Source organism: Microtus ochrogaster, linkage group LG1 (assembly GCF_000317375.1).
Source record: "Microtus ochrogaster isolate Prairie Vole_2 linkage group LG1, MicOch1.0, whole genome shotgun sequence".
Taxonomy (NCBI): domain Eukaryota; kingdom Metazoa; phylum Chordata; class Mammalia; order Rodentia; family Cricetidae; genus Microtus; species Microtus ochrogaster.
The window spans coordinates 53,891,262-53,910,088 of NC_022027.1; the positions used below are offsets into that span (position 1 = coordinate 53,891,262).

The 18,827-nt window shown below is 49.6% G+C and overlaps 1 protein-coding gene and 1 non-coding gene across 3 annotated transcripts in view; both read left to right on the top strand.

Moving 5' to 3' along the window:
• The window catches only part of Aff1 (AF4/FMR2 family member 1), a 165,164-nt gene extending 147,038 nt beyond the window's left edge, over window positions 1-18,126 (top strand). For both annotated transcript variants that reach the window (XM_026785170.1, XM_013350840.2), the window contains 9 exons: window positions 5,917-6,023; window positions 6,918-7,164; window positions 7,606-7,697; window positions 7,939-7,999; window positions 10,051-10,184; window positions 10,612-10,683; window positions 11,161-11,298; window positions 12,773-12,996; window positions 13,795-18,126. In XM_026785170.1, coding sequence (XP_026640971.1) covers window positions 5,917-6,023; window positions 6,918-7,164; window positions 7,606-7,697; window positions 7,939-7,999; window positions 10,051-10,184; window positions 10,612-10,683; window positions 11,161-11,298; window positions 12,773-12,996; window positions 13,795-13,916 — 1,197 coding nt within the window. In that variant the 3' untranslated portion in view covers window positions 13,917-18,126. The remainder of the gene's footprint in view (window positions 1-5,916; window positions 6,024-6,917; window positions 7,165-7,605; window positions 7,698-7,938; window positions 8,000-10,050; window positions 10,185-10,611; window positions 10,684-11,160; window positions 11,299-12,772; window positions 12,997-13,794) is intronic.
• On the top strand, window positions 11,921-12,027 carry LOC113457528. Its single transcript, XR_003378086.1, has one exon. It is a non-coding gene; the product is annotated as a U6 spliceosomal RNA (small nuclear RNA).
• Window positions 18,127-18,827: the final 701 nt, after the last annotated feature.

The window sequence follows — 18,827 nt, forward strand, 5'->3', positions numbered from 1 at the left end:
AGCACAGGAAGGGCTTTGGGGCTTGCTGTCCCCTGGAGACACGGCAGGGCTCTAGCAAACTGAAAAGGGTGACGTGAGAGTGCATGTGACCACCGCATCTTTGGGGTGACTCAGGTGCTTGCCGGAGATGCTGTTTGAGCCAGAAGAGGGTAGATTTGCATGCCAGAAAGTCTTTTTTTTGGGGGGGGGGCAGTGAGAGATAGTGTAGCCCCTGCCTGTCCGGGAACATACCATGTAGAGCAGGCTGACCTCACATTCACAGAAATCACCAGCCTCTTCCTGCTTGCCAATTAAAGACCTGCACCAGAAAGATTTTAAAGCTTTCAGAATGAGACGTAGTGTAGGGCGTGTCTGTCTGTTTCTGTTTGTGTGAGTGCGTGCATGTCTGTCTGTCTGTCTGTCTGTCTGTCTGTCTGTCTGTCTGGGACAAAATGTTCTCAGGGAACTTGTGGTGGGCCTGTTTAGGAAAACGTGACCCTGCATCTTAGAGCGGGTGTCAAGGATGTACTAGTGTACCCCCTCCTGCCAGCAAGCCTCCCATCATCTCCCCCTCTTAGCTTCCCTGGTCTTGGGCAGTAACCATCTGCCTTTCTTCTGCTTTTCCCTGGAGCGGAGGGGAGTATTCTCCCTGTGCTGCCTTGTTAGAGACCCAGACTTCAGTGGGGTCTAGGCTAGCTCCTCTCCTCATCTCTGAGAACAGTTCCTGCCCTTTGGAAGGCGAGCCTCCAGACATGGCTCAAGGGAAGCTTTTTTAGGTCAGGCCCAGGGAATCATTTTGTTCAGCACATGGAGAAGTTATGATTTCTTCATTTTAACTGAGCTCAATTAGGTTCACTTAATTGAGTTTTTCAAAGTGTCTGATCCAAAAGAAACGCAGAACAAACGCTAACTGTTGCGCCCGTTAGTATGCTGGCCACCAGGCGCTCAGCGTCAGGACATCCTGGCTCCTCGCAGCTCTCTCCTGTCTACTACTCTGTCCCCAGCTTCTGATTCCTATAGAACCCTGCCATTTGGGCCATGCACTCTTAGGCCCTTGGTCCCCTCCTCTTGGCTCCCTTTCCTTTTTCCTCTCTGCAGCTTCCCTTCCTCTCACTCTCTGCCCTCCCACGGTCTGGTTCAGTCTCCTGCTTTCTTTCCCTGCTCTGGACTCTTCAGTGCCTCTTAGCTGTTCTCTCCCTGTCTGCAATAGACACCTTCCCTCCAGCTCCTTTGGAGATGTCATGTCCTCACGCTATACACAAAGCTCTGGTAAGCACCCAGAGATATGGCTTGGGGGTCTGACTGTCTGAGAAAGGTCCAGATGGGACCCACTGGTTTCAATCCTGGCTGTAATAACGACCTCCCAAGCCTGACTACATTATAGTGCCTCCCCACCCCCCACCCCCAGGTGACAGTAGGTAGCCCTCCCGAACTCTGGTGCTTTGAAATTCCTAGACAGTGGTGATGCTCCCAGGATTGGGAGCAGTGGAGCGCAGCCTTACTGTGGGCTCTGCTTAGGAAAACTGGTGCCAGGGTAGAGGAACTGTTGAGGTGTGCCCCGAGTGTGGCTAGCATGGATAAGGCAGCCAGGAATCCTTGCCTGAAGTATGTCATTAATTAGCAGCTTGCCTGAGAAGCCTTCAGACTGGTGTGAATAAAAAGCCAGCTGCTGTGTGTTTACCCCCCAGAGTTGTTTGTCCTTCGGTGTGTTACTTCCTGGACACCATGGGAGAGGAATTGCGGATGTCATTCATTCTGTGTGTCAGCACAGTGACTACCCTTCAAGCCTCCCTGGCTCCAGTGGGTCACTTGTTATGCAAACCTGGGACCCTGACTCTGGGGCAGAGGTCATACTGACTTCTTTTTAACTTGGGACTGCTTCTTCCCAAATTTAGATTGTGAAGACCTCATTTTCAGTGTGACTGTTAGAAAGGGTTCTGGAGATGCAGTCGGGGACAAGGACACTGGAGAGCGCTCCAAGTCCTCACACTCATGCAGTCTGTTTAACAGAACTTATCCCTCTCCTCTTAGGAGATTTAGCAAAAATTCTCAGAAGACTCACATGTGTTTTTAGACTTAGTACTCATGAGACTGTCTGAGAACACATGGCAGGGCAGGACTGGGGCTCAGGGTTTGATGACTTCCCTAGTATTTATTAAGGCTCTGGATTCAATCCCTAGCCACGCAAACTAAAAGCCAGGCAACAGGAAAGGGCCGTGGTGCTAACGGCTGTGATGCAGCCATCAGACGTGGCCCCCGAGGGGACTAGGTTAGGAACAGCTCACGAGGCATGACAGAGAAACTGGGTAAATACTCTTGAACTGAGAGTACTCACCAAGCTATTGGCTGCAGTTTAGACATTAAAGTACTAATATCCACTTTCTTTTCTTAAGCTAGGAGTATGCCTCTCTGATTCGAAAGAAACCTGAAGTTAGAAGCATTCTAAAAGTACCCTAGCAGACACTGAGCTCCTCATGGAGTCCTACGATGTGCTTGCCTCTTCTGCAGATGATGGTTTATTCCATCCATCCACATACAGATTGCCCTGCAAATACGTGGGAGCTCTGTTGATATTGTCATTGTGTTGTTCTCACCATATAGCCCAGGCTGGCCCGGAAGCCAAGATCCTTCTGCTACAGCCTCCCACGTGTTGGGATTGCAGTTGTATGCTTAGATAAGCAGGCAGACTTTCTTACTGGTCATTTCAACGCATAACGAAATGAAGGAGTTCACTGTAGCCTTGCTCTAACATGACTGATTAGGCAGGACACCATCACCTCTGGTGAGGGGATCAGTGTATGTATATCCTCCTTTATGTCCACAGAGAAAGGGAAGTCATGGCATATGACAGGAAAAGGTGTGTTTCTTGTGCTTGGGATGGTTCTTCTGCCTTTGGCTTCCACCCAAAGTCCATTTGTCCTTTCTTGCTCTCACCTTCCCCAGGTTAGTAACCCCAGATTTTGTCCTTACAAATTAAGGGTAAAGTCGGATTCCATAGAATTTATTAGCGTCTTCTAGGTTTCCTTTCTTGCCGCCATGTTGTTGGTTGGAGAGGGTGGCAGCCACGTGCCAGTAAAGGCTGTCTGAAGTCATTACATCATTGCCCGTGTCTGCCTAGCCAGGGAGAAGTAAAGCCCGGTCCACTGTAAATGGAGGCAACTTTTCTTTTGTCCTGACTGCCAGGTCCCAAACAATTACACAGAAGCTTAATATTAATTGCAAAATGTACAGCCTATAGCTTGGGCTTATTACTAACTAGCTCTTACAGCATAACCCATTTTTATTCATCTCTATTTGCCACATGGCTCGCCACTTTACCTGTCTACTAGGATCTTGTTTTTCTGGTGGCTGGCTCACATCTCTCTCTCTTGAGCCCTCCCTTCTTCCTAAGTTTGGTTTTCCTACCTAGCTAGCCTTATTCTGCCTTGTTATGCCAAGTCAGCTTTATTGTTAACCAGCGAGAGCAATACTCATTCACAGCATACAGAAGGATTTTCCCACAGCAGTTCATTTTCTTCTCCTGTAGTGCTTCTCGAGATCCAGATGGGCTCAGAGTCTCATGGCTGCTCGGTAGATGTGTGCTCACCCCTCCCAGCTTCCTGGTCTGTCCTCTCCCTTGCTCTTTCTTCTGTGTGCACCTGGTAAGATCCTCAAAAGAGGCACAGGCTCCCAGTTCAATATCCTGACTCACTAGGGCAGTGTTCTTCTGGCCTCACGCCTCCACTGCCCGATGCTGCCACCCCGATGTCCATGCACACCCCTTCTCCAGGTCTTGGGTCCCCAGACCCCCTTGCTTCACCATCATTGCCAAGATCCCAGTATCTCTCCATGTGTCAGAACCCGTGGCCCTAAGTGACTACACCGTCATGGCAAGCCGGTGCAAAGCAAGTGCCCACCCTGGAGGCAGGCCCTCCTGGCACAGCCCAGCTCTTCCTTTGATGGTCTTCTGGCCCTCTGGTCCCACTCTGTAGGTGGAGCAGCACATTGAGTTTGACAGGCAGCTGTAGGCCCCTTTGGAGGGCACCGGCACCACTGAAAGCTTGTCCTCCTAGAAGAGAAATTCTAGACCTTTGACCACATTCCCTAAAGTGGTGTGACTGGCAGAGAGATGTACTTCCTTCTTCTTAAAGAATAGTGTAACCCAGAAAAAGCTAAATACTCCATTCTCTCTCTCTCTCTCTCTCTCTCTCTCTCTCTCTCTCTCTCTCTCTCTCTCTCTCACACACACACACTATAACTTAGTAGGTCTTGCTCGTAGAACTCCCAACACCTACTGCTCTGTGTCATCACTTTGGTGACCCTCTTTCTGACTAGCCTCTCGTTTCTGTTCCCAGGATGGCTGCTGCATCGCTTGGCTGCCATTCTTAGTTTACATCCCAGTTGACAGACACCACTGCTGCTCTGGAGAAGGAAGCTGGGCCTTTCCAGACAGGTGTCTGTGTTGTTATGGTATCTGAGCCTTCAGGTGGTTTTGACATACAAAAGAGTTCCACAGTAGCCTGGAATGGAGTGTAACAAATGTTTATTTATTTGGGGATAACTCACAGAAAGAGTAGCGATCTGCAGTGTGTGCGCGCTGGGAACTGGAGCTTAATCCACCATTCAAGAGGTCCTTGCATGCTTTTCATCTGCATTTATAGTACATGAAACCACGCCCAAAGTGGGCCGGTATCCTAAAGGCAATTGGCTGAAGGAGTTCCCACAGCAAGGCAGCAGGCTGTTTTAGGAACAAGTGGGTAGGTTCCTTAAGGGTTTAGTGTACCTGTGGCAGGAAGTCTGTTCTAGTTTCTCATTCATAAATGTCTGCCTCTCAACCAAAAGATGTGTTGGGTGCTCCCCTCGTTCTGAGCAGAGAACCAGCCCTGTCACAATGACGCTGAAGTCTCCTGTGCACACCAGCACCCCTTACTTCTAGGTCTCACTATAAGAGTTTGCTGCTGGCTTATGCTCACAGTGGTAAGGAACTTAAAGCATTGTAGTCATGGCTTTAGGCCTTTCTTACCTCATACACCAGATTTTGTTATTAGGTCTATCACGATGCGTTTTGCAGTCTTCCATAACAATGGTTAAAATTCTGTGTATGTGTGTGTAGGTGGGAATGGTGTGTGTATGTTGTACACACATTTTTATATAGAGATGTGTACATCTGTACAGAGGCCAGAAGAGGATGTTGAATATCCTGTTGTATTACTTTCTTTTTTTTTTTGTTATTTATTTATTTATTAAAGATTTCTGCCTCTTCCCCGCCACCGCCTAGTCCCTAGACGAGGTCTCTCACTGGAATCAGTTCTGGCAGCCACCCTTATTTATTTATTTATTTAAGATTTCTGCCTCTTCCCCGCCACCGCCTAGTCCCTAGACGAGGTCTCTCACTGGAATCAGTTCTGGCAGCCACCCAGCCCCAGAAATCCTCCTGCTTCCTCCCCCTCCTCCCCTTCCCTAGAACACTGGGGTTCCATGGGGCATGTGCAACAATCATGCCAGCTTTTTATGTGGGCTCTAGGGATTTGAACTGTTGTCCTCATGCATGTACATTAAGCTAGCAGGCAGCCGGGGTGCTGGGGACGACAAGAGGGGACACACACGGACACACACATGAATAACAAAGCAGGAGATAAATATATACACACATGATGGGGTCTATCTGATCATCTATATGGATCCATATGGACATAGAGTAGAAAAGGAACCCACAAGCATCAAGGGTGGCCAGGAGAAGGTACTGATCAAAGTATTATGTGCACACTGACCGCATCACACCCAAGCCCATTACTTTGTTAGATTGCTTTCTCCACCGCCTCACAAGTGTGGGTGAGGGTACCGTCTGCACAGATGTCCCCATAGTCACTTTAGGTCGCTGTGGCCACTTCTGTACTTCTTCTCCCTTTGTATGGTGGCTTCTAACAGGCAGCTGTACTTATTCCCTTACAATAACAGGGCGACCCAGAAACAGACCGTGACAGCAAGAAAATCAGATTGCAGAAGGATGTCCCCTCACACTGTGCTTCGTCTTCGTCTTCCCACACCGAGTCTTCCAAGACGAAGTGAGTAAGGCAGGTGGGATCAACCTCACCGCTCATTGGCCTTGGGGGTGACACCAGAACCCGCCCTGGCACTGGTGACTTGTGAGCTAATGGTTCATTCGTGTAGGTCTCGTCCACAGAGGCCTCGTGAGAACTGGCACTCCTATCAGCAAACCTAGATTTAGCGAAAACATTTCCACTAAGGAGCATTCCCGAGGATTACTCTTTATAGTGGCATTGAGGGTGAGCTCAGGGACCAGCTAAGCAGGGTGCTCTGCCTCCCAGCTGTCTCTTGCTGGATTTCTCTTGCCAGTGGAGGAGCACTTATAGTAGGCAATGAGGTCCTAGACTGATTTAATCCCTACTACTGTGTAGGCATAGGGACAGAGAAGAAAACACTACTGCTATTTTAGCAGGATAGAAAACGGGGAAAATCTGCTCAAAGCCCTGGGTTCCTCCTACTGGGTGTTGCTTGGACTTGGGGTAGCTCCTGCCTTAGAGACAAGAGCTACGCGGCTTTCGTGCTTGAGTGCAGGAGACCTGGCAGATGTCAGAGTAGTGTCAAGGCGGTGTGACCATAAACAGTAACTTACTTTCTCTCTCGGGCTTATTCAAGAAATTTCCTCACAAGGGACTCGGCAAACACAAGGGCATTTTCGGGGGTGGGGGTGGGCAGGGGGAGCATAGCAGCAGACGCAGGAGTGTGACAGGGGTGGCATCCGCAGCCCAGCCTGCCTGTTTGTCAGGGTAAAGCGCAGATAGATGAGAGATGGGGTGGTCAGAGACTTCCAGCTTAGTGAAAACTCCAGGTTGTGAGACCTCACAGGGCAGCAACCCTCAAACCTGACCCTTCCGCAGCGCAATCAAAGGACAGAATGTGATGTGTATTCTGCTTTAACTGCCCTTGCTCCCCAGGACTCCCAGGCCCTCCTCAGAGTCCTCAAGAAAGGAAATGCTTCCTCCTCCACCTGTGTCATCCTCTTCCTCCTCCTCGTCGTCTTCCTCCTCCCAGAAGTCAACCAAAACTGCACACAAGAGGTCAAAGCCGGATGCAGAAGCCTGTGGTCAGGATCCTCCCAAAAGTGCCAGCAGTACCAAGGGCAACAAGGACTCCTCCGTTCCCAAGCACAGGAAAGTGCAGGCCAGGGGCTCGGAGCACAAAGTAAGCAGCAGCGATGGGCGAGGCAGAACAAGGGTGGCCAGGACATTGGTCTGTTTTAGTTTGACAACCTCGAGCTGGGTTTAAAGAGCAAATGGGGTAGGGGCCCTTTATTAAAGCAAACCAGAGGAAAAATCAGACTTGCGTTCATAATGCATTTCTACCGCAGGTTCAGATGCTTGGCTTGAGAAATGGGTTAGTTCAGTTCTTCTTGGATACTTCAGTTATTGATCGTAACGGGAAATGAGTCAGGAGACCTGGCTTCCAGTTAGCCTGGGGCGTGCTGGGGGCTGGGAGACTGCTTCGCTGGGTGTTCCCTGCTCTTCCCCTGTAGCTCCAGTTAAATCCCTAGCTCAACCACCATCTGACTTACTGGGCACACTGTGATTGCTGCTGGGGCAGTGATCCTCTCTGCTGAGGGGGTGATGTGCATGTGTTTTCAAGGGGTCTTCTGGAGAACCCGCAAACCCGTTCCCAGTGCCTTCTTTGCCAAATGGTAACTGTAAACCAGGGAAGCCACAAGCGAAGCCTGACAGGTAAGCGCCCCCTTTCCTCCTCCCCTATTTCCCCTTACCGCTTCCCCCACCCTTCTTCCCCAGTCCTACACTGCTGCCTTTATTTCACCCCACCCCCTTTTCTCCTGCTTCACTCCCTTTATTTCCCCTCCCCGCTTTGTTTCTCCCTGCCCCCCCTTTCTCCTTTTTCATCTTTTCTTGCCCCAGGTAGACATTTTCTGTTTGTATGCCTCACACCTGCCTTTCTTCCTTATTTTTGCAGACATCAAGCTGATTTTCATATGAAGGAGGCTAAAAAATTGAAGTCCAAAGCAGAGGCAATGGTCAGTCTTGGTTTTATGTCCTTGGTTAAACTGGGGTCTCCGTTCTGCCATGTTCCCCACCATGGCGTATATGGATGGGGCAGCAGGTGGGAGGACCATGTGACAGTGGGTTCTGTGGTGGGGTATGGCTGCTGTTAGCCACAGTGTAATGTGAGCAGGGTAATCAGGGTCTTCATGACTGAGGCCCCAGGTCGTTTAGGGAGACAGTGTGCAGTCTGACTGTATACAGACTTATAAACTGAGTGGAAGTTGGTCTATGGGATGTTGGTTTCATGCTTTTTCCCCCAATTCACTACATTCATCCTTGAGATGCACAAAATGAATTATTATTACAAGTCTGTCTCTACCCTCAACACTGTACAAGTTGAGGAAGCCTGTTTGCACCCCACAGTGATCTTTTGCATGATAGTTGGCCATGGGAAGGCAGTGGCCAGTGCAGGCTATAAACATGTCCTCACTTGCAGGAGCTCTCCTAACCTGTGAGCCTCTGAACTTCCGCAAGGTGGATGGTTTGCTGTTAACTGTAGACATCAAGTGTGGTCTTATGTCCGTGCAGCAATTTAGTGGGGTCACATGTGCCCTGAGTCTTACATTTATTGGGGTGAGGGTTGTGCCACAGTCAGCAACAGCTCTCAGAAGTCAGTTCTCTCTGTCCACCGTGGGGGTCTCAGGGGTCAGACCATGTCGTCAGGCTTGGGAGCAAGCATTTTTGCCCACTGGGCCATGTCATTAGCCTCCTGGAAGGTTCTCTGGACAGACTGCCTCTGGAGCCACGTGCAAACCTGTTGGCTTTTTGTGACTAGACTCCTTTGTCCCCTTTTGCCCACTGTAACTTTGGCCTATGCCTTTCTACCCCAGGTTGTGGGTTCCCTGATAAAATGGTCCTTGTGCTGTGAGGGATCTCCGCAATCCCCTTTTGGCCCTAGCACTGCCGCTACCCCATGCGTGGGCTGTGTGACAGCTCATCCCGTGCCAAGCAGCGCTGTGTTCTCTGCTGCCTCTTTTCCAGTGCCAGGCTGCTGCAGGAGCTGCACAACTCTTTCCGTTGGGGGCGACTACTGTGCACCATAGGCAGATACCAAAAGCTTACCTGACCTTAGACACCATTAGCTTTGGACTGCGTTGGTATTCAGAAGAGCTTTGAAGTATCTGAAATGCAGGCACATGCTTGTGTATGTGCACGGACGTGCGTGTGACACACCAGTTTATCCCTCTAGTGGTGGTAAGATGCAGGTCGCAGTAGCAGGGGAGAGCAGTTTCCCTACCCCTGGCACACAGCGGCAGAGCAACCTGAGAGGGATCAGCCTGTTTGCCACGTGCATCTTTGCTGTTTTCTCCCCTTCGGAACACAGCAGATGGGAGCATTAGCAACACCTACAAGCTGACCCATGTTAGCCAGATGCGCTCAGTTACATATGCCACGTGCAGGGAAACAGACCGTTTGCCATGTTACCACTCAGCTGAACTGGCCATGCCACTCAGCAAGATCAAGTGACCCACTGTGTCTTCAGGATGGTGGCAGACCACCAGTATCCAGTGTGTTCATATTCACACATTTCCTTGAGGGGGTTTCGAGAGTTTGTCCTTGTTGGCCCAGGGCATGTCCTTGTACAAAAACACCAACATGCCAAAGGAGATTAATAGTCTGTTGGGCTCCAAGTCATCAAGTGATCAGTGAGATATTTTATACAAGATGATAAGCCTCAACTCCACAAGGAAACCCATGTCTGCTCTGGATGCTGGCTCGCCTGCTTCTCAGAGGTAGCCTGTGAGTGACTGGATCACAGCCACTAATGGGGCTGTGCCCTTTTGTTTGGTGAAGTTCTGAGAGTCATATGAATATAGGATTTCTTTCTTTTTCCTTGTGAATTTTTGCTAGAAGACTCTTTCCATAGGTCAGAGCTGACCACGATGGCTATTCATCTGTTCTGTTTGTTCTTTCTCGTGTCTCGTTAATCAGGAACATAAAGAAGTTCCAGGGCAGAATGTGTGGGTAAGAAACTGAGCGGGCACTCCCTGTGGGCTCACAGAGCCTGTGTCTTCCCCCACAGGCGGACAAGACTGGAAAGGCCTTCAAGTATCTGGAAGCCGTCCTGTCTTTTATTGAGTGTGGGATGGCTACGGAGTCAGAAAGCTCAGCAAAGGCGGCGTACGCTGTCTACTCAGAAACCATAGACCTCATTAGGTAAGTTCTGGGGTGCTGAGCGTCCCCCAGACCTGGGTGTGAGGACAGCACCTGCCTGTTGCGAGACCAGGGAACACAGCATAACTGGGTGCAACAAGGCCATTTTGGCGAGTGCTCTGAGAGAACACGGAGCCTCGGGAGGATGCTTTTCCCAGCTTAGGTTTCCTATCGGGTGTCTCCTCCAGTCCGTGCTCCCTGCATGTCACGGGGGTTTAGTGAGGATGTGGTCAAGCTTGGTTGCAGGAGAGAGCAGGCTCAGGGCCAGGTCTTCTGAGCGGCTTGTGGTTGCTCTTAACCCCGGCGCTTCTGTGCCACACACAACACATCTTCATTTCCTCTGGAAACCAGAGAGGGAGCTAGGACAGCCAGCACACCCGGGCTCCTGTACCCGACCTGTTTAATCTCAGACACTTTTGTCTCCCTGCAGGTTCACAATGTCACTAAAACCCTTCTCAGATACCACGGCGCCAGCACAAGAAAAGATATTTGCCGTTTTATGGTGTGTAAAATTTGATTCGTTATATAAATAGCACTTTCCTTTGATTAAACTTTATCTAAAAAATTTTTTTTGAGACAAGGTCTCTATATAACTCTGACTGTCCTGGAACCCTTGAGTTTGAGACCAGCTTGGTCCACATAGAGATGCACCGCCTCTGCCTTGCCAGTGCTGGGATTAAAGGTGTGCACCACCACACCTGGCTCTAAATTTATTTTCTTAAAGTGAAAATGGTGGCAGGAGGCAGGTGAACGTGACCATGGTCATCAGGAAATGGTGTCTGCTGTGCTCTTCCGCCCCCTGGGGGGCTGCTCTGGTCTCAGGACTCAAGCGATGTTTGTGCACTTGTTGCCAGCGTGGCAATGTGCAGTGCAGTGTTGTGCCCGAGGGGAGAACCCAGCGTGCTCACAAGGGCCGCTTGGCAGGAGCTCTGGCCTTGAGGTCACCACAGTTCAGAGTAACCTCTGGTTTTGTTCGCAGTTTGCGTTGCCAGTCCCTGGTGAACATGGCGATGTTTCGCTGTAAAAAGGACGTAGTAATGAAGTATTCTCGCACGCTTAGTGACCACTTCAAGAGTTCTTCCAAAGTGGCCCAGGCACCTTCTCCGTGCATGGCAAGGCAAGTGTTAAGTATGGCTAAACAATGCCCAGCCGTGTCATTCACCTCTTGCTTGTGTGACGCTTTATGTGCATGTGACTTCGGGTTCTTCAGAAATCATGTAGTTGGCCCTCGTGTGCACTGGCTCCCTAAACCAAAGCCGTTTAGGCTGATGTGATAACATACAGGGTACAGTGGTCCCCTCTTACCAGCTGAAAGGTACGTCCCAAGATTCCCAGTGGGTTGCCTAAAATGACAGCCAGTACTGGCCTTCTGAGGATTCCCCACACGTGTCCTTTTCTGCGCAAGATTCCCCTACTGCTGCCAGCACATACTCTGTGAACAGAAACTGCTGGCTTGTGCTGTCAGGTGAGTGTTGGAATGTGTCTCTCATGGTCCTGCCCAGTGCAATTTGTTGTCTAAGACAGGAACTCACTCTATAACCCAGGCTGGCCTCCAAATTTGTGCTCTTTCTGTTCCACTGCCCAAGTGCATACAGCACTGCACCCGTGTTTGGTTTCTTGTCTGTCACGGAGTCCTGTTTCTTCTGGGCCTTGCTTTTAGAGAGCATTAAATATAATACAGACCCATTTGTAGCAATCAGAAAGGGAGGGTCTTCAAGCGGCCTCTTACAGAATGTCCTTTGCTCTTTCGGGCAGCACATATACTAAAATCGGAACAATACAGAGAAGATTAGCACAGCCCCTTTGCAAGGATGGCACACATGTTTGTGAAATGTTCCATTAAAAAAAAAATCCTAATGGAGCCTAGACCAAGGGTATATGCTGTCAGTCATGTGATTTAGCTAGGGTGGCTTCATAATAACCCTCGCACTGCCAGGATGCAGCAGTGACCGCCGCTCTGGGCAGCTCTGACTGCATGGCAGCGTCTGCCTGACCCGTCTTTCCATCTTATGTCATGCTTACGTGATGGAGCTTTTCCATCCTCTGACCCAAATGAAGCATGTAAACTTGTAGGACCAGGCCATCAGCCAAGAACAGGAGTGAGAGGTCGTGGGGCTCCTGAACCCCAGTCACTGTGCCCAGCCTGCTGCTGGTCTGTTTGATCTGTGTTACTGACCCAGGAGTTGTTTTCGGAACCAGGCATGCACTTTACCTTTATGGTGCTGTGACCCAGGGAAAGCAAGAGAAAGGTATAGTAAGTGATTCAGGCGGTGGCTCTGTGTGGCTCCACGGGTCTGAGAGTCAGGTCTGAGCTCAGAGGCTCCTGCCTACCATGTGTGAGGCCTCGATTTAGTGTCTAGCTCGGCAGAGGGATGAGGGAGGGAGTCACGGAAGATGAAGTCTGAGTCCAGAAGAGCGTGGTGGGAACCCAGGTCAGTCTTCCAGATGTGCCTTTGATCTTGTAGGAGTGACTTTAGCAGTGATTACTGTTTTGGGGCACACACCCTGAAATTTAGACTGCAGTCTGGAGGCTGGTCTATGATCTGCACGTTTGTGCAATTAACCAAGTCTCTCTCTCTCCATCCTTGCAGGAGCACAGGCGTTCCGTCTCCCCTCTCCCCAATGCCTTCTCCTGCCAGCTCTGTGGGGTCCCAGTCAAGTGTTGGCAGCATGGGGAGCAGTGGGGTGACGGCCACCATCAGTACCCCAGTCACCATCCAGAACATGACCTCCGCCTATGTCAACTTCACAGCCCACGTCCTTAAGGCCTTTGATCTGTGGGATCAGGCAGAGGCCCTTACAAAGAAGAATAAAGGTAAGGGGCTCTGTGGCGGCAGCCAGTGTGGCATGCGGGTGGGAGGTGTTTCGGTCCAGCTTTACATTCTCTCTCACGAAGCAAAAGAGACGGGCAGTCTCTCTTCCTAGTCCCTCTGCTCTGCTTCATAACCAAGTTCCAGATCTTCCTTGAGGTCTGTGGTGTGAGCTAGATTCCTGAGGCTAGATCTCTGCCTTTAGCACTCTGCCTCCTCACGGATGTTGGCATTGTTGTTTCAGCCTGAACTGAAATGTTAGTGAAAGAGCAGAGCGGAGCGAGCTGTGCTCTGCACACTTGGGATGGAGCAGCACAGCCCCAGGGCTGAGTTTGTGTGTTTCCAGCATTTATTAAGATGGCTAGCTACAATCGAAGACATACAGCATAGCAAATATCACTGAGACCTAATTGGGAAGGACCGGGAACTCCATCCAGGCTTGAGTCAGGGAAAGTGAATATACAAGTGCCCAGTGGCCACCATTAGGCTTGCTTCCTGGTGGAAGAAGATGGCCGGCGCAGGAGCTCTCAATTTCCCCACAGCCTCTTTGCCTTCTTGGCAAACTGTGCCCTCTCCTCTCATGCACACGTTGCTCACGGCTCACCAGTCGGACACATGCACCACTGTTCTAGGCGTGAGTTCCGGGTTTTACTCAGAAGGGAGGGCTGTCAAGAATTAGCCACTCACAGATTCACGCTAGGCAAGCCACAGGATGCTGTGGGTATACGACCTCCAGACTTTGTTTTCATTGTAATTTGATCTGTACAAGTATTTACTCATGTTGGATTTGGATTTGATTGCAGACTTCTTTGCTCAGCTCAGCACAAAGGTGCGTATCTTGACCCTCAACAGCAGCCTGGTGGACCTGGTGCACTACACAAGACAAGGTCTGCAGCGGCTGAGACAAACTCCCAAAACTCCCTAGTACAGGCTGGGGTTACTCGATGCCTTGGAATGTCTTTGCACAATTGGAAGGCTTGATCAGTGTAGACAGCTGTCTGACTGGGATGGCACAGTCAAGAAGTGAAGCACCATGAGATGGCCAGAATGCTTGCCACTCAAACTCACAGAGCTGTGTGGCCATCGGTTGGACGCTGGTTAGCAGAGCGGACGGTGGGAAATGATCTGCCTTTCCTAACGGAAGGACAGAAGTGCAATGGAGCCTAGCTGGCACATGGATGGTCTAGCGACATTTCTGTTTGTTTGTTTTTCTGTTTGTTTGAACAATAGGATACAATTTGCAGAGGAAAGGACGGGAAGCAGTTTCTGGTCCACGGCAGATTCCTGTCATCTCAGTGGCCACATAAGTTCACTTCCAGAAGGAATTTTTTTTTCAAGTAATAATTTTTGGTGAAGGGTTTTATGGATATATTTTTTTCTTTTCAAGTTTTAAAGAAAATATTGTTTAATAAATTGTGATGGCCACCTGTAAAGCAGAAGTCGTGAAGCTCCACTGTGCTACTTCCTGCAGTGAACAGTGGCTCTGATGACAGTGTCATCATTTAGAGGATTGAAGGGGCCGCCCTCCCGGGCCGCCCTCCCCCGCCGCCCCCGTCCCCAGTGCCTAGAGTCCTGCACTGTCCAGCTCTGGCTTCCTCGGGTCTGCGGGTCTGTCCTAGAGGAGTGGCAGTGTCTAGATCCAGGATCCATCTTATGGTCTTCCCCACATCCCAGGTAGTCCTGTACTCCCTGCCTCCCGCCACCACACTCCTGGAAAGTGACTGGCTAAGCAGCACCCGTGGTACATGTGGGCAAAGGGAGCCACTGTTGTTTGCCTTGGGCGGGAGGCGGACGGACTTCCTCATCTGTCAGAGTCCCCGGTGCCGACAGTGCCGTGGCAACTCGTTGTCCTCAGTCAACGAAAGTGAGGTCTTCCTACAGAAGCTGTATTTTTCTGCTACAAATTATTTTATATTTATAGCAAAACTCAACCTTCCAAAGCCCTTTGATTATCCAGGGGATACTGCCTCCCTGAAAGGATATGGAGATTTGGGGTTTGGGAATCCACTACCACACACCCTCAGTCCAGACCGACTTCTCAGGTACGGTGATTGGATACTGAAGACCTGTGACCTTCCCCAGCCATACCCGCCCCCATTAATCAAGTCCACGTCGACAGAGTGAGAGCACACATGGACTTCACACCTGCCCATAAGCACAGGCCTTTCACTGAGAGTCACAAGTGAGTACTGGAATGTTCTTGAGCGTAGCGGTTTTAAAAGCCAATTCTCTACCCCTGCAGAAAGAAGAATTTGCACGTGTTATGACTGTTTTTCCCCTCCCCCTCTCCCTTCCCACACATCTCCACTTGCTACCAGCCTTGCTGTGTGTTTGTATCTAGAGATGAGTGGAGATGGAAGACCCATCTTAGTGAGGGTGCCTGAGGTCCCTGGGGTGGGGGACGACTTTACCTTGGTAATCCACACAGGGGCTGCAGGTGGGTGTGGTGCCAGGTGTTGGTGCGACACTCCTCGGCCTCTCAGCCTGCTTTGGATGGAGCCAGAGAAATGGCTACCCTGTGCGTCTCTGAGCACAGGCCGAGACCAACGGAGCAGTTCTTTTTATTATTGTTTCCTGTAAAGTTCTTGTTCACTGAGCACGTGGTCAGTCGTCCCCGACACCTCTCGAGCAGTCTGGCTTGTGTAGTCTCATACGGCTCTTTTCCCTTCTCCCATGGCTGTCTGTATCCCTTGCTGTACCGTGGAAACGAGCTGCCCGTCAGTTGTGACCGGTTCTAGTCTAGACAGATTTTGCCAAAGCATGTGTGCCCTGCCAGTGGCCCACTGTGCCCCTTGACTGAACACGCTCAGCCAGTGCAGGAAGAACGGGCCGCCTCGTCCTTTGTACTGGATGTGTTTTCTCAACTCTCTATACTCCAGTTTCATTTGTACCTTGAAAACTAATGAATTTGGACAGACCTGTTTGTAGCAATTTGGTGTGTAGATGAGAAAGAGGGGGAACACAGTGGCCGATGAGTGCTGTTGCTGCTCACTGTGGAAACCTGAAGATCATGTAAACGATTTGCACTTTTCACTATATGCTTACAATTCCCCAGGGCAGCACTTTCCCAAGGCGATTCATCCGGAAGGAGTATAAAATGGACCCCTTGAATGTGTGATGCTGTAACTGTAGAAGAGTATATACTTCCTGGTGAGGGAGGCAGGATGTTGGAGAGCGAAGGGCAGTCTTGCCTTTGCCTTACAACGGGTGTGGATGGCCATACATGTAGAAGCCCTTCTAGATCATAAAAAAATCCTGTCGCTCTCCTTCATGGTGCCAAGAGGGCAGGCCCCATGGGAGCAGGGATTGCACGGCAAGTGTGTCCTCTGGACAGAAAGGACCCCACCCACCCCTCTGTGCACTCTAATTCTAGGACTTAGGAAGTTTAGAGTGGGCTCTTTCCCGTCTTGATTGAAAATGTGCCTTAACTGACACCTTATGTATTCATGTTAGGGACAGGACCTCAGCCTTAGGATTCCTGCTTAGAAAGCGCTGTGTGCTGCACAGCTGCTGTCCCGATGCAGAGGATGAGATTCGTCTAGGTGTATTTGTGCCTTTGTTGACCAAACAGCTTCTCAAGTGATGCTCTTTGTTTTGCCACGGCTTCAAGGGCTGCTTACTTTGCTGCTTTGTCAAGTCTGAGGTCTGTGCATCTTAAGGTAAATGAGTTGAGCTTTACAAAAATATCTAAACTCTTTCCATGCCCCCTGCAAATCCCTCCTCTTGGTGATCTACCTTTCCCAACTACCAATCCACCACTTCGTTGTTCATTCTTTCCCGCTGCTTAGAAGTATTTAAATCTCCTGAGAATATTCCAGGCTCCTTTTAGAGACACAGAAGTGTAGGTTTTTCTCACTGAGAATGAGCTAACTGCTCTGCAGCTGTGGGAGGGTAGGTTCCATTTGGATGCCTTCTTCTGTTGGTTTTGGTCTATTTGGAAATAATGGGTGTGAGGATGTTTCCTGTGCCTTAAGGGATGTTAAAGGGCAGAAGGGCACGATATGGGGTTTTCCTTCAAATTCTGTAAGTGGTATTTCTGCCAGGTGGTCCTCCAGTGTGCAGTCCAGTCATGCTGGCTTCCCACTGAGAACAGTCACCTGTGGCCATGCCCTTCTAATGATGATTGACAAGCACATTTCTTCAGGCGGCTGTGAGTTTCCTAGGGGTGAATGACACACTATATTCTGTTCCACTGTGTGTCCCACATTGCAGTCACTGTGATGACCAAAGTGCCTCTTTCCCTACCTAAGAGGGAGCCAGAGGACGGGAAGGAAGCCTAGAGCTCCCTGTAAGCCTGGATATTGCTACATCTGTCCATAGGACGGACACTGGAATAAGGCCACTGACACGCAGGCCACGCTGCATTGCTGGGCCGCACCATGGTTGACCTGAGGAAGATGAACTCGCTTTGCCTAGGTGTTTTAGCAATACTCAATACAGGCAGTATTAAGTTTGCCTTTTGTTCAGGCCACAACGTGTATTGCTAATACTGCACACCCTCACAATCTCATGCTGGGGTGTGTGCATGTCTGTTCCGAATCTTGTTTTAATTTTTTCTGAATGTGATCATGTTTTGGATGATACCTGAGCAGGGTTGCCTTTTTTATTTATTACCATTATATATTATATTATATATTATATATTTTCTTTCTTATAATGTTAGAGGAAAGTCAAATCTTGGTATTATTAAAATTGCTTTAAAAAGGAATAGGTTGCCAGGTGATACTGCAAATCACTGGTTTGTTTTCCTTTGATTGCCATGGAATCTGTGCCAGCCGTCACCGACACGATGGGTCTGTGCAGGCTGGGGAGCCTCTGCTCCCGGTGAAGATGGACAGCAACAGTGGGAAACACCACATTTTTATCAGCTTCAGCAATGAGACTGCAAACTTGGGGCTTTTGTGAATAAAATTTAGTTGCCTTGTAGAATCCTTTGAAAGAGGCAGACATGATCTGTGAGAATTTTTTTTTAAAAGAAAATCTGCAAAAGATCTTTCCAAAGATAATGTGCCACAGATCTTTTGTTCTTCTCTGTATTGAGGATTAAATGCTGTTTTAAATGTAATTGACTTGTTCATCTTCACAGTCTTTCCACGAGATCAAACTGTAGAAAAAAATATTTAATAAAAATTTAGAGAAATCATTGGAGTTGAAACTGTGGTTTTTATTTTGCTCAAATATGGTGATGCTTGTTTGTTTGTTGGGCCAGGGCCTGTCTGACACCAAGGCCAAGCTCGGGCTCACAGGTCCTCCTGCCTCGCCTTCCCACTGCTGCCACAAATGGCCACACCAGGCAGCCTGCAAAGCTGCCAGCTCCAGTCAGCATTGTCTCTCACGCTCCCACGACTTCCGCTGCATCCACGGTGTGTACAGATTATTGATGTGAGGAAAGGAGGAAAGAATGCCATGTCACATGCTTCAGTCTGCTGTAGCAGACAAGCTTGTGGAGTCCTCAGCCAGCGCCGTCTGGCCCTAAGGAAACACCGCACCAAGACTCCGGCTCTGACTTCGTGGATTTGAACTTCAGTTCTCTAGCTCTGTGGCTTTGGACGTGCGACCTAACCTCTCTGGTCTTGTTGTTCATGTGCTTTCTACTCCATCAGACTAAGAAGGCCGTGGAGATTGGTTTAACCCCATTTTCAAATTTCCTCCTCTTAAGTCTTGATGACACAGACCCATGGAGCAAGCAAGGTGAGTAGCGTTGGTGTGGGAAGTGGGAGCCTGTGCTGTTGACACAGATCTCAGCTGAAGCGGGCATTGAGAGATGAGCCATCAAAGACAGTCCTCCATGTGATATTTATACCACAGAGACTTGTACGACCTTAGATGTCAGCAG